The sequence below is a fragment of the Typopeltis vanoorti genome, chromosome 14 (assembly GCF_054136105.1).
Source record: "Typopeltis vanoorti isolate ZY-2024b chromosome 14, IOZ_Tvanoo_1.0, whole genome shotgun sequence".
NCBI lineage: Eukaryota > Metazoa > Arthropoda > Arachnida > Uropygi > Thelyphonidae > Typopeltis > Typopeltis vanoorti.
This window is the reverse complement of record NC_143562.1, coordinates 15,364,483-15,380,375: the sequence shown is the minus strand read 5'-3', so window position 1 is coordinate 15,380,375 and position 15,893 is coordinate 15,364,483. Positions and strand designations below refer to the sequence as shown.

At 35.7% G+C, this 15,893-nt stretch overlaps 1 protein-coding gene across 3 annotated transcripts in view; it reads right to left on the bottom strand.

Moving 5' to 3' along the window:
- Window positions 1–15,893, bottom strand: part of LOC150099255 (sodium/hydrogen exchanger 9B2-like) — a 285,631-nt gene that overhangs the window by 103,550 nt on the left and 166,188 nt on the right. For all 3 annotated transcript variants that reach the window (XM_090403898.1, XM_090403899.1, XM_090403900.1), the window contains exon 7: window positions 1,961–2,136. In XM_090403898.1, coding sequence (XP_090260024.1) covers window positions 1,961–2,136 — 176 coding nt within the window. The remainder of the gene's footprint in view (window positions 1–1,960; window positions 2,137–15,893) is intronic.

The window sequence follows — 15,893 nt, the reverse complement described above, 5'->3', positions numbered from 1 at the left end:
TTCCCACTTTTTTTGTTTGCAGTTTGAAATTTCATCTTCAATTTTTTGAGTTAATTCTATTAACTTCTTTCTGTTTTCTTCTGTATTATTTTCTTTTAACTGTTCGTTGATGATATCCCTTTTGGTGATCAGAGCATTGATATTATGATCTTTCCAAAATAGAACCCAATTGTTTTTCCTGGGTCCTCTGGGAATTGAATTTTTTGCAGCTCTCTGTATGTTGTTAATTAATTCTAGTAGTTGTTGATCAAGTTCTTTACTAGTGGGTGTGCCAGTGCAATGTGTTTCTAATAGTTGTGTGTATTTAGGCCAATTTGCTTTTCTGAAGTTCCAAGATCTCTTTTGGTCTAACCTGCAAATTAATAGTTGTGATAATATGTCTATGATTATTGATGGCATTCTTTAGTATTTTCCACTGGATAAAATTTGCAGTTTCATAATCTACTGCCGTGATGTCTAATGCTTATTCTGTATACCTGTTGTTTTTGATAGATATGTATTTTGGTTTATATAGAGATCATGCAGATATGTATGATCTCAAGATTTACATCATCAATTATGCCCTCTATTTGTGCTCTTTTCTGATCTAGTTATGGGGAGCCCCAAGTTGGGTTTTGGCATTTAGATCTCCTAAAAGCATCTTTGTATCTGGCATTGTTTGATTAAGTTGCTTAAGTAGTTCTGTATTTTTATCTGGGTGATATGTATTGACTATTGTAATAATGCATCTACCAAGATATTTCTACAAATATTGTAATATTGGTAGATATCTTGACTGTTTGAGCTTCTGTGTTACTATTTATATTGCTCAATGTAGTTGATACGATTTCTTTATATTTAATGTGATTGGTCTGTAAGAGTATTGCTAGACTTCTGCCAGAACGATCCAGCTTCAGATTTTGATTTAGTTTTGTTTCTTGTAGACATGCAATGTGGATGTTATTTTTGTATAAAATGTTCTTAAGCTCATCCATCTTTTTTTTTTTTTTTTTGAGTGCCATTGATGTTAAGCTGAAGTATGTTGAAAATCCTTGTAGCATATTTCTCATCGAGAACCCTGACTGCAACTCTCGATGGGAAATCACGGCTGCCCCAGATGTGGTAGCATGTGTCTTCATAGCATATGTTGACATATGCTACGAGACATAGCATATGTCGAGAACATATACTCATAGCATATGTCCTCAACATGTCGGCTACCCCCGATACAGTAGTATGCTTCTGATGAGAACAATGCGCTTCATGGAATTGGGTGTGCCAGAGTCCTGTTAGCCAGAAATTTTCAGGGTTCTCTGCAAGGTTTGATATAGCAATCCAAGTGGGAAAAAAAAGAAAAAGAAGAAAAAGTGGAAGCAGGATTAGACAAAGTGAAACTATGGTAAGATACCAGAAAGATAAGCAAGATACCAAACTGCCAGTTTTGGTTTTATTAAAGATTTATCTGTATGAATAGTCCTTGATCTTTTTATTTTAGTTTAAGTTTTTCTTGTTATTTGTAAATAATAGTATATCAGCTGTGTATTTTATATGATGTACATTTTGTACATGTATATTGGTATAGTAAGGGGAGTTCAATGCAATATTCATTGACATTATCCTTTCACAGTGCACCTTGAAACCAACAGAACAAGTTTCTTTTCCTCCTCCTTCATCCCTGCAACTGCTGTACTATGGAACAGTCTTCCCCTGTTGTGTTTCCCAAGGAAATACAATATACAGCCATTTAAATCAAATGTAAACAAGTTTCTCCTTTCCTAACCCACTACCCATACATGTACTAATGTACTATAGGTTGATCAACCAATGTCTCATGTATGGACTCAGCATAAAAAAAAAAATAATAATAAATAATAAAAATAAAAAAATTTCAATAAATACATGTTGATCTTTCCATAAAAGTTAAGTAATGTTAATATCAAATGTCAGCAATGCATATTTTCATGTATTTCAAAACACAGACCTTGAGCAAAAGTGATTCCCATAACAACACCAAATCCTGTTATAGCCAGAACATCATCTATGCTAGCTGCAGCAATAACAAGGGTGGGAATTCCCTTATTTATTCCCCACTTCTCTTCTTGAAGTAACAACATGCTGGGAACTACAACTGCTGGAGATACTGCACCAATCACAAACCTTTAAAAAGCAGGGAAAAAAATAAATAAAACCATTACCAAAATTCTGAAAGAAGTCAACCAATAAAGGATATATATATAAAATTAATAAATATATAAAGTAGGTGTGTTTGTTCAAATATCAGTACAATGAAACACTTAGCAGATAGCAGCTGGCTTGGTTGGCTGAGTGGTTAGCACTCCAACCAACAGGCTGTGTGCTCAAATCCTGCCATGAGCATGGATGTTTGCAATTGTCTTTAGGTGGGAAATGAATTTCATCACCCAGTGTGAGACCACCTTCCTGCTTATTGAAGGCCTGAAGTTGCTTGAAAAAGTTCCATGTTTGGTCTCTAGAGAAGGGTTTCTAGACTATGTGAAAAATAAATTAAAAATATAAAAAATATATAAAATGATAAAAACAGAAAAAAAAAAAAAATCTTAACCCACCCATGCTACAAAATGTACTATAGGTTTACAAAATAACCTTTCGTGAGTAGGAGCAACATAAAAAAAAATTTAATTAAAAAAATTGACTACTAACGAAAGGTTAATTAATCCTTTTAAATTCCATACATAAAATCGAGACATTTAAAAAATTAATTATAATGGTAACTTATGCAAGAGGACGTTAACTTCTAGAACACAGGTGCTGTGGATGAGCAGAATATTGAGACAATAAGAGAAACTTGCTAATATCAGATTTGAAGACCAAGATTGCACTCTTCAGGAAATACATAACAAGTCAGGTTGTTTCAAAGTACAATAGCAGAGAGAATAAATGAAGAGAAAAAAAATGTTCTGTGGGTCTGAAGCTGAACTGCAATGGTATGATGACTAGCTATAAATCTTTGAATATTTAGAAGCCAGTGGAGAAATTAATCATGCCAGTTTTGATGAACATGACTATGGAAATATCTGCAGCAAATTCACACAACAGAAGCTGAAATGTCTCATAGAAGATAAGTCATTAATCAACAACACAACTACTCTCTTTTGTATAAAGACAAGGATCTCCAGGGGAAGTTTAGGTAACCCAAATGTTGCACCAGTTTTTAATGGTTGAATCTATTTATGATTTGAAGAGTTAATAGAGATACATCAGTAAAGTAACACCTGGACTGAAATAGAAAACATAATTTCTTGAATGCTGAGGAGGAAATATTTGATATATTTACTCCAAGAAAGACCAGATGTTAGCATTACACTATCCACTCAGGCATAAATGATTGAGTGGATAGTGTCTCCAATCTACAACAAACTATGGGTTTAAATCCTGCCCTGGGCATGAATATTTGTGAATTTGTAAGATGAATTTCATCTTACACACCTTTCCATATCTATTGCAACATTTCAGGCCTCTAATAAACAGAATAAAAACATCATTCTACTTACTGGAGGGCTGAAGTGGCTTGAAAATGTATGATCTTTGATTTTTAGAGCAGCGTCTCCAGATTATCCAATGTATCACTAAGGCACTATGGTTTATAGCCTTTCATGGCTGAGGAACACAAAAAAGAGAGACAGAAAGGGGGGGGGAGAGAAAGAAATCTCATCTTGTCTAGAGATCTGAGTAATCTCAAAAGCAAAATTAGAAAAAAAACAACTTTTTTTTTGCATGAACTAAGACAAATTGAGTTTTGGGTTATCACAGAATACTCCACAGATGTATTATGTAGAATATTGGAGAAGTCTTTTTTGCTGATTTGTGGAGTGCAAGATTTGTCAAGAAAGAAGCATGCTGTTATCAGCAAAGATGTGAAAAGGATTTGCAGTCAAGTAGAGAATGCACCTGATATATGAAGGAAGAAAATAAGTGAAAGAACAGTGTCTGATAGTACCCTAGCATTACTTGTACAATACAAAGCTGGTAAAATAAAATACTTGTGTGATGATGAGAGAGAGGGAGGGAGTTGGTAACCTAATTGTAAAAGTCAGAAGACACCATAAAATTGAAGCATGCCTAATTAGACTTTGTAAATTAAATTAAGTGGTCTTTCAGATAACAAGAGCAACCATTAACACCAGACCTCCATGGAGTCAAAAGACTCATCGTGAGAGGCAAACACTGTTACATACAAAACCCATCAAACTGTGCCTTAAACTCATTCAAAATATCTACATTTACAACAATGTTGGATGACACATTCCATTCACCAACTACTCTCCATTCAAAGAACCTGCTCTTAATTCCACCTTTTTTTAAACCATGGCATTTATCCAAAACTTACACTGGAGACCATTTATTGTTTAGACAAATCCATTCGTACTCAATGTCTATGCTACATGGAAGTCTCTTATCACTTTAAAAAGGAAACAGCAAATACGATAATTTGTTCTATTACGTATATTATTTCTGGGAAAACTCCCATGTTAGTCCTCTTAATAAACTATTATAATTGTATAATAGTTTATTATACAATTATAATAGTTTATAAGTGCCATAGTGCCTTACTATCACAATGTAGTCTATAAATTTCCCTGCCAAAAAGACTGTGATATCACCTACACAGGTTCCACCATCAGGTCTTTATGGGCAAGACTACAAGAACACTTCTGTGATTGTAACATCCCTATTCTGGAACATTTAAACACTAAAAAACGTAACATCAAAAAGAAAAATTGAATACAAAGCACAGGAAAAAACGGAAATAGCTGTTCACGCCCTTGAACAAAAACATACCCCGCAGATCGACAAGGCCATCATAGTAGACAGACAAGATAATGAAACAATGCTTAGAATATCGGAAACAATAGCCATAAAATGTGACTCTATCAACACTCTATCAACATACACAGGTCCTACATAATCTCCGGGGTTTGGAAGCTTCACAACATAAAATTGAGGTCACAACCCCGACCAATAGGCGATAACACAAACACTTCAAAAACAGAAGCACCTACCCGACCTGACATAGCATCCACTTTCCCAATGTGTTCAGATGACGACCAAAAATAGTTGAAATGGACCTCACCCCGTCAACCCTCCTTTTCCCCTTCCCCTCCATATATAAAAAATCAACGATTTCACCTTTTCCCCACCCTATATAACATAATAATATAATACATATGTTTATATATATATTACTGAAAAAAAAAAACCCGGGTTTTTCTAATTTAATTCTCCCAAATTGCCTACCCCCCCACACACACACAGTAGTTTTCGGACATCGCAGAAAGAAGAAAAGCTGCAACACCCAGAAAAAGGTATGTGTAAATTTCTCTTCCTTATGCTACATATACTTTTTGGTAAATTTACATTTACAATGCCCTAAGAATCCATGAGTAAATAGCCAATGACTTTTAAACAGGAGCACTCCTAAACTGAAGCAGGCAAAATAGCCATAATTATAATTATTACTATTACTATTATTACGGGCAACTCCAGGGAGTCATTAGACTCATCGAGGGAGGCCCCAAATCATATTCATCACAACTATTTGACATTCATACAGTATCTATCATACCTCGCCTTAAACTCATTCACTGTCACAGCATCCACCACAGACTCAGGGAGCGCATTCCACTCATTCACTACTCTAAAAGTAAAGAACCCAGCTCTAACACCTTTATTAACCACACTTTTGCCCAGTTTCCATGGATGTCCCCTAGTCCTCCCACAACCAGCCCTGTTCTCAAAAATATCTTCTGAATTAATTTTATAGAAACCCTTCTGTAATTTGAATGTCTCAATCATATCTCCCCTCCTCCGCCTATCAACCAATTTTTGCAACCCACAAATTCTCAACCTGTTCTCATACGGTTCATTCCACAGACCTGCTATCATCTTGGTCACTCGCCTCTGGATCCTCTCCACCTCCTCCCTATCAAGAAGAAACCTAGGTGACCAAATCTGAGCACAGTAGTCTAGATGGGGTCTTATCAAGGCTCGAATAGAGAGGAACAATAACCTGCTTGTCTCTGCTTGTCAACGTATTCTTCAGCAACCAAGTGATTTGATGAGCTGTTTTGGTCACTTTTGCAATGTGTCCCCTAAATTTCAATTCCTTATCTACCAACACTCCTAAATCTCGTGCCTCATCAATTTCCTGGAGCAGGGTTCCACCAATGCAGTAAACTGCCGCCAATCTTTTCACCCCAAAATGCATAACCTTACATTTTGCCACATTAAACTGACATCCATTCTCCTTAGCCCAGACCTCCAATCTATCCAAATCATCCTGCAAAATTTTGACGTCATCTGCATTCACTATTGCCCTACCCAACTTCGCATCATCTGCAAACAAATGAACTGTTCCTCTCAGATCATTTCCTATATCATTTATGAACAAATTAAACAGCAGTGGTCCAAGAACAGATCCTTGTGGCACACCACTAGTCACAGGCCGTCTTGTGGACTCTACTCCCGAGTAAACCACTCTCTGATATCTCTCCGTCAACCACCCTCCTATCCATCTCACCAACCCTATGTCCATTCCCATATGCTGCAATTTACTGATTAGAATTCCATGTGGAATCCTGTCAAAGGTCTTGGCAAGGTCCAGTAGAATCACCGTAAACCCATTGCCCTTATCCAGTTCAGCCGTCACTGTGTTATAATACGTGAGCAAGTTACTGAGGCATGACCTACCCTTCACAAAACCATGCTGTCCCCGATACAGTATCCCATTTTCTTCTATCCAATCTTGTATTTTCCTCTTGACTATTTTCTCTAAGACTTGACAATGATTCCTGATATGCTAATCGGTCGGTAATTTACAACAGCAGTCTTGGAACCACCTTTATGCAGTGGAACTATTTTCCCCTCTTTCCACCCGCTCGGGACTAACCTAGAGCCGAGACTCAAATTAAACAAAATGGTCAAGGGTACTGACAATTCTTTAGCTGCTTCTCGTACAACACGAGCTGGTATACCATCCAATCCCGCAGATGTATTGACATTGAGGTTATGCAATAGACTACTCACCTCCACTTCATTAACCACAATTCCCGTATAATCTACTGGGTTATTCGTTTCTGCAATGTCACCACCTGGATGATATACTTTTGCAAAGTGCTCACTCAGTAACTCAACTATCTCAACTGATTCAGTTACCTCCCTACCATCGGCATTCTTTAAAATCAATCTGCCATGTACATTTTTCCTTTTACTTGCTACATATCTAAAAAACTGTTCAGGGTTCTCTTTAGCCTGCATGGCCAATGTTCTTTCGTAATCCTTTTTTGCTTTTCTTACCATACTCGTCACCCTTCTGGCCTGCGCTTTATACCGTTCATGTGCCTGCTGGTCACCCTTCTCCTTAAATTCCCTCCATAGTTGTTTCTTTTTTTGCAACTCAAGCTTAATGGTGTTATTCATCCATTTAACCCCTACTTGATTTATTATTCGGACTCTAGGTATACAGTCAGCCATTGCTTCATGCAAGCACTTCTTAACTACCTCCCATGCACTATCAACTTCTAGTCCTTGCAGTTGTACATGCCATGGCACTGAACCAATCAAACTCCTAAGCTTGTCATACTTTCCAGCCCGATAATTCCACATGTACCCTGTCTTAATTGAAAATTCTACACCTTTAGCCACCTCCCAAGTTAAGACCCTATGATCACTCTCACCGATTGGTGGCAATGTGGTCACATTTGTTACAGCCAAATCCTCAGATGTAATTACTAGGTCAAGCACTCTCTGACCCCAAGTATTTTCCATTACATGCTGTCGCAGATAGTTATCCCTTAATAACCGCATAAAATCCAGTTCCTTCCTCCCGTGTGTCCTCTCCTCACTCCAATCAATGCGACCATAGTTGAAATCTCCCATAATAATCACCCTCCTTCCACCCATTTCTTCTATTTGCTTGTGCATACTGTCACCACTTGTGCATACTGCCAGGAGTAATAATTGTTCTATTACTCCTGGCAGCTTGGAAACTTTAGAAGGATAAAAAGGTGATAAAACAGGAATTAGCCACAGGGTTGTAACTTCAGAGCAATTGAAGAAATGCCATTAGGAAAAGGAAATTTGTTGGAATCCAGATATGAAACAAGGCTCTGGCAAAAAAATAAAAGGGCATTGAGAGCTGTGAGTTTGGAATGGTAACAGAGCATTTACCTAGATCACCAATGCATGAATTGAAGAAAAAATAAAAGGCCATGATAATGATTTCTTCTATGGATAACAATGCCAGGAACCAATTAAGTTCAAAAATGGTGGAAACCAGATTTAACAGAAATTACAGTGAAAAGCTATTATTATTATTATGACTGAAGCCTCTATGGAGTCACAAGATTCAGTGTGGGAGGCCCACTCTAGAAAACAAAGTCTATCATACCACTCCTTGAGCCCATTGACCATTCGTGCTCTCGCCACTCTATCAATGCATTCCACAGTTCAACTAGCCTCCATGCAGAGAAACTATTCCTTATCTTCTTGCTCACACTTCCTTTGGCAACTTATAAGGATGGCCCCTTGTTCTAGCTCCTTCCCCCTGTTCCAAACAAAAGAACTCCCCAGTGTCAACCCTGTAACTATCTCTCAACAGTTTAAAAATCTCAATCATATCACTTTTCCTATCTACAAAACTCTACAATCCATACATTTCCTCAGTCTATCCTCATCACATTGTACAGTTCTAGTATCATCTTTGTTATCTGCCTCTGCACTCTTTCCATGGTTAATTTATCCCCCTTCAAATCCTGACCAAATCTGAGCACAACAGTTCAGGTGTGGTCTGATCAAGACTTTATATAATGGAATGACAACTCTTATCTCTGCAGGTCAGCATCATTCTCAGTATTGCAGCAATCCTCTGGGTTACCTTCATAAACTAATTGTTTATGTTAGAATGTTTATTAGTTTTAGTTTCATAACACACATTGTCGGCACTTGTGATGCTGTTATTGAAATTGTTTTGTCAAAGTGATATGTAAAGAATTTAAAAAATTTATGTACTTACCGGATTTGGATATTTGTATTACTTACAGAAATTTTATTATAGTTTAAAATATTAAGTTATGTTTTATGAAGACATTCTCTTGTCGCTAATGTAATCTACGAGTCAGCCAATATATTTAGTTTCTCGCTTGCCACTTTCATGGAGTGCGCATGCTCTCTGAGAAGTTTGATGTGTGATTGACAGCTGACAGAAAGTGTTCGGTATCAGAGTAACGGGTGTAAACAAGAAGAGTGTTCGGAAAGAAGTTAGAACACAGGCCGACAGACATTTAAATTCGAAGGAAATTGAGTTTTTTTTATGTGACAGTTGAAAGAAAATTAATAGTATATTCCGAAAAAGGAATAGTGGAACTATGAAGTTTTAATGTGGAATAAGTATTGATAAATAAAAGGGAAATATTGCTATAGATCATTTTAAAAGGAATATTCGAGGAAACGCTAATTGGAAGATTTATAGTAGATTCCGAAAAGGGAATCGTAGAACTGTAAGTTTTTTTAAATGAAAGAGTTCAGACTGTCAATAAGCATTAGTGAATAAAAGAAGAAATTGCTATTTACATTCTAAAGGAATGTTCAAGAAAACTCTGATTAGGAAGTTTTATCTGTATTAAGGATGCCGGATCTAACTATTATTTCTACTAAAAAGAGACAGAATTGAAGAATTAATGTGTGCTACATGAGTGATGAGAAAGGATCCTGTGAAAATGAAGAATAAAGTCATATATCTTCGGAAAAGGGCCTTAACACAGAGAGAAACTGGCTATGAACATTTTGTCATTGTGAAAACAAAGTGTTTAGTCTAGTCTTAAGTGCAAGTTTATTTTTAAAAAGGCCTTGGATCCAATTAAATTTGTAGTTAGTTATGTAATATTTGTCTGAAGTATATATATATAGTTTTTGTTTTATTAAATGTGTTTATTTTGTATTTTGATCTTGAGTCAGTGATTTATTTGGATTCTGAAAGCAATAGTAAAAAAAGGGGTCATTGCACCAATCGGAGTGAACCCTTGTGCAAATAAATAATTAAATATATAGGTACACTTGGAAATAAAAAAAAAAAAAAAAAAAAAAAGGAGATCATCTCTATGTACAGGATAATATGAAATAATTAAAAATCCTATATTTAAACAATGGCACAGCCGGTAGGATTAATATTATGATAATATCCTCTATATAAAACTCTAATTATTAACAGATGTATCCTAAATTTCAGGACTACATTTAGCTGAATTAAACATCCCATTTTTCTATGGGAAGTTTTTGGTATTGAGAACACATTATAATATAAATAAGGAGTTTGTTAAAAATAAGCAATTAAAACCTGACAAGTTTCGTACGTTGCAAGATGTACTATGTTCAAGATTCCTACACAATACAATAAAAATCACTGCTTAATTTTACATGAAAAATGTATGGTCTGCTTTCATCAAAAATTTAACTGCCATGGACCTAGGATATAGCACGCGTGATATCACAGAACCTGATAGCAACAACTAGCAATGGTCCAACATGCATACAATAACGAATTTATATGTCAGTTTATCAATTTTATGTAACAGTTGTGAAGTTATCAATAACATCTAATATGTGTAATTAATTGTTAATAGGCCTCTGTTGTATAAAACTTCATGCACCACTATCCCTGATGATGCAAGTCTTATGACGTATGAAACCTATCAGATTTTAATTGTGTATTTTTAATAAACTCCTAATTTTTATTATAATGCAGTCTCAATACCGAAAACTTCTTGCAGAACTGCTTAACCACAGAAACCTGTGTGGTTAAGCAGTTCATTATTCATTTGTCCATCTGACGAGTTTATTCGAATCCTCTTGCAGGGCTACCACATCTGAACCATTACTAATAACCCTTCCCAACTTCACACCATCTGCAAACAACTGAATATCCCCTTGCAATCCACTGACAATGTCATTGATATAATGGTTAAACAATACAGGTCCCAGTACTGAGCCCGGGACCCCACATGTAACTTTCTACTTCCTTGATACCATTCCCTCATACACAAACTCTCTGATACCTATCAGATAGCCAATTCCAATTCCAATTCACTAACCTGACATCTAAATCCATGTGCTGCAACTTAAATATCAGCTTATCATGTGGTACCCTGTTAAATGCCTTTCCCTCATCAACTGCTTTGTCACTTTATTATAAAAGGCAATTATATTACTATTTGTTGTATAATGAAACCTGTGAAGCATTCGTGACTAAACATATGCATGTAACCACAGTAATATTCTTTTTTTTTTTTTTAATAAGTAAATATTTTGTCCTAAGTATCATAGGACATCGTCAGCACAGGTAATTCAAACAATACTAGGAATCACATACAGTTAGGGTACATGCTTGATGGGGAGGAGGTGGAGAGGATCCAGAGACGAGCGATCAAGATGATAGCAGGTCTGTGGAATGAACCTTATGAGAACAGGTTGAAGATTTGTGGGTTGCAAAAATTGGTTGATAGGCAGAAAAGGGGGGATATGATTGAGACATTCAAATTACTGAAGGGTTTCTATAGGATTAATCCAGAAGATATTTTTGAGAATAGGACTGGTGGTGGGAGGACTAGGGGCTATACATGGAAGCTGGGCAAGAATGTGGTTAGCAGGGGTGTTAGAGCTAGGTTTTTTACTTGGAGAGTGGTCAATGAGTGGAATAAGCTGCCAGAGTCTGTTGTGGGTGCTATGACCGTGAATGAGTTCAAGGTGAGGTATGATAGATACTGTGTGAATGTCGATTAGTTGTTCTTGACATGATGTTAGGGCCTCCCTCGATGAGTCTGTCGACTCCTTGGAGTTGCCTGGAATAATAATAATAATAATGCTTACAATAGAGGGATTCCATTGTAAGCATGCGCCCTAACTGTATGTGATTCCTAGTATTGTTTGAATTAACTGTACTGATGATGTCCTATGAAACTTAGGACGAAATATTTACTTATTAAAAAAAATCTAATTACTGTGGTTATGTGTGTATGTTTAGTCAATCATATTACTATAACAAAGCACAATGCTGTAAATGATCCCTCACTAATTTCTCCAAAATCTTAACAACTATTGATGAAATACAGTAAAACTTGTCCAAGGCAGAACGTGAATAAGGCGGAAAGTTGCTCAATGTGAACAAATTATATAGTTCTGGCCAGAAGAATAAGCATTACAGTGTTATTTATTTTGTATAATGCAGAATCTGCCAACGCAGAACCGGAAAGCAATATATGAAGAATTTATTAAAAATTACTTGTATAAAGTGGAAAGTGTTTTAAAAATACACCTATATTTATTAGATTTTGGCATTTGTGTTGCTTTTACTGTTTCGTTTGAGAATTAATGTTGGTCAGTTTCCGGTGAGTCCAAACATTTTAGTAACCTGAATTTCAACAAACCGATCAGTTCATTTTTTGCATCATGGCTAAATTGTACATGGTATTGTCGCTTAACAAAAAACTCAAAGTCATTGAAGCTAAAGAAAAAAAAAATAATAATGATGGGGTTTAAGTGTGGCAAAACACAAGTATACAAAACACTTAATCAAAAGGATAAAATAATGAATGAGTGGCTGCAAGGAAACAGTCGAATGAAGAGGAAGGCAAAGGTAACCGGCAACGAGGAAATCAACGAGGTAGTGTGGGAGTGGTTCACAAATGCAAGATCAAAAAACATTCACATATCCAGTCCAATGGTTCAAAGTGAAGCTTTCGCAGTAGCCAAATCTCTTGGGAATGATTAGTTTATTGCGTCTACAGGATGGTTGGATAGTTTTAAGAAGAGGCACAATATTGTGTGGAACAAAATCTGTGGGGAATCTAAAGATGTGGATGAAAGTGTAATGAGTGAGTGGAAACCAAAACTGCTAGAATTGATTTCACCATATGAACCTAAAAACATTTACAATGCAGAAAAAATAAGATTGTTTTTTCGGGCATTACCAACAAAATCTCGCGATTAAGGGAGAAAAGTGTACTGGGATCAAAATGTGCAAAGAAAGATTTACAGTGTTATTGTGTGGGAATATGGTGGGAGAAATAGAAAAGCCTCTCGTAATTGGAAAAGCAACAAAACCAAGATGTTTCAAGAACCTGAAAATTAATAATTTACCAGTGATTTGGAGAAACAATAAAAAAGTTTGGATGACTGCAGCTACAATGGAAGAGTGGTTAAACATGTTTAATGCAAAAATGAAGAAGGAAAATAGAAATGTCATCGTTTTTCTTGACAATGCTACCTGCCATCCAAAGGTAACACTTTCAAATGTGAAAATCACCTGGTTCCCAGAAAATGCAACAAGTGTATCACAGCCCAAGATATGGACGTTATTTATACATTCAAATTGCACTACAGACGATTTCTGATGCAATCTTTGATTTCGAATGTAGAAGAAGCTGATGGTTCTTATGCATTAGCAAGATCTGCATCGGTTCTGGATGCTGTGAATTAGATCGGGTTGGCAGTGAAGAAAATTAAAGCAGAAACAGTAAAAAAGTGTTTTGCTAAAGCTGGGTTTGGGGAAAGTGATGTGGCAGATAATTTGAAGGAGGTGAGTGAAAACATTGCTGCAATATCCAATCTCTGCTGAGGAAAAGAACTTTCCTGTGATACAGAGAACTTTGTTCAGAGTGATGACCATCTAGCCACACATTACAGCTTTGAATCTGCTACAGCTCTACTAGCAGTAAGAAATACACAAAACAAAGATGTGGAGGATGAGGAGGAGGAGAAGAGGAAGAAGGAGGAGAACAAGCAGCCGGAGAACAGGATATTTCAACGAAAATTTGTACACACGAACATGTCCTTCGTTGCATCAGTGAAGTAATGCAGTTTACAATTGATTCAAACTCTTCCAGCCTTCTTGAACTATTGTATACAGTTAAGGACTGCATTCAAAAAGACATGATCACAAAAAAGTGGAAACAAGTTTTTTTGTTGGATCTGTGGAAGAAATCTCAATGAGTTGTATACTGAAAATGTGTAATGTGCAGTGTAACAGAGCATTAATACTTGAATAATGTGTTTTTATTATTATTATTATTATTATTATTATTACTATTATTTTAATAACATAGGTCTACAAGTTTCACCTACTTACAAGAGACAGGGCCGTTGATTTTTCACTCATAAACAGATATGTACCATGTAATATGGGTTTGGGAAAAGGATTTAAAATTTTTTTTGCAATTTTGTATAATGCGGAAACTTGGCCAATGTGGAAAATATATTTAGTCTCTTGCGATTCCGCTTTGAACAAGTTTTATTGTACAAACTAGTCTATAGTTTGCCACTTCCAGTCTGCTATCATCTTTATTCAATGACACTATCTTACCCTCCTTCCACTCCTTGGGTAGCTTTCCAGTGGCCAGACTCTCATTGAAAAGCCAAGTCGTTAGCACACACTCTCTCAAAACCTATGGCAAAATCCCATTCAGTCCTATTGTTTTACTGACATCCATAGTACTCAGTATTTGAAACACATTTTCTTCTCATACTTCTAAACCTCGAACCTGCCCCATCCTTCTAGTATTAAAACCTACTTCTCCAGGATGAAATATCCCAATAAAGTGTTCAAAGACCAACTCCACTATGTCCTTTGCATCAGTCACTCTATTCCCATTTTTATCCAACATCATTCTTCCACAATCATTTCTCCTCTTACTGGTCACATAATGAAAGAATTCCAGGAGAAACAAGGGAGTAGCAGCATGATCGAAGGTGAGTGAAAATATAAAATTAGGAAGTGTAGTAGGTTTGAAACATTGTGAAGTTTCCGAAGATGGTTATTTTCACTCCACTATGCGTCACACTTCCAGTTTTTAGTCACAAAGCAAGAAAAATGAACTGCCATTATGTGTTATAGTTACAGCACTTTACTTGAAAACAACAAATCTTACATGCTTCAAGCAAAACAAGTAAGTTTTTCATCTCGTGAATACATTTAAATTTCAATGATCATTTTCAGTAAATAAATTTTATAATCAAATCAGTGAATTCATTTAGTTCAATATCAACCTTACATGTATGTATGATATATGTAATAGAAAATCTCTTTTTTTTTTTAAATTGTTTATCTCGCCATATAATTTAATTAACAAAAGAACCAGTAATTATAAACACAAAAGTTAAAGTCTGTACAATTTTTAAATATACTACTTCTTCTTCCAACAATTTTACTGCATTTAACTTTACAATGAAAATTGGAATTTAATTTATAATTGAATAAATTTGAGTATTATCTTTCAGCTTTTAACATTCACCAATATACCCTGTTGTATATTGGTGAATATACATCGTCGCCTCATCAATTTTAGGAATTGGAGAGGCGACCATACATTCAAAGATATGGGTTTTGAATAACACTACAGCTATTACAGAGTTGTGCAGAAAAAAATATGTTGTGGAATAAGAACTCAAAAGACTTCAATATCTGCAACCAACCAACCAACCAACCAACCAGCTTTGCAAGGAATACCTTTGTTGGCAAGGTATTCCTATATCCCAGATAAAGAATCTTTCTACATGTGCTTTCTCACACACTACAAATCAATTTTCTCATTCTCTTAGGATATCATGATAAATTCTCTATATCTACATTAGGTGCACCTTATGAATCCAATTTAGATACCAAATGCTAATTAACTCCTCGTTCTTGATATGCAGTACAATAATGTAGATTTTATTATAACTGTTCTTTCTCTAAAAAATTCGAAAACACAATAACTTACATTCCATCACAGTCTCTCTCTATCTTAATATTTTAGTTGCTTGCTACTAGATCTTTTCACATATTTCTTTCATCATCAATTTCCTGATATGTACTATCCAGGGGTGTACAGAATATTATGACAGTACTA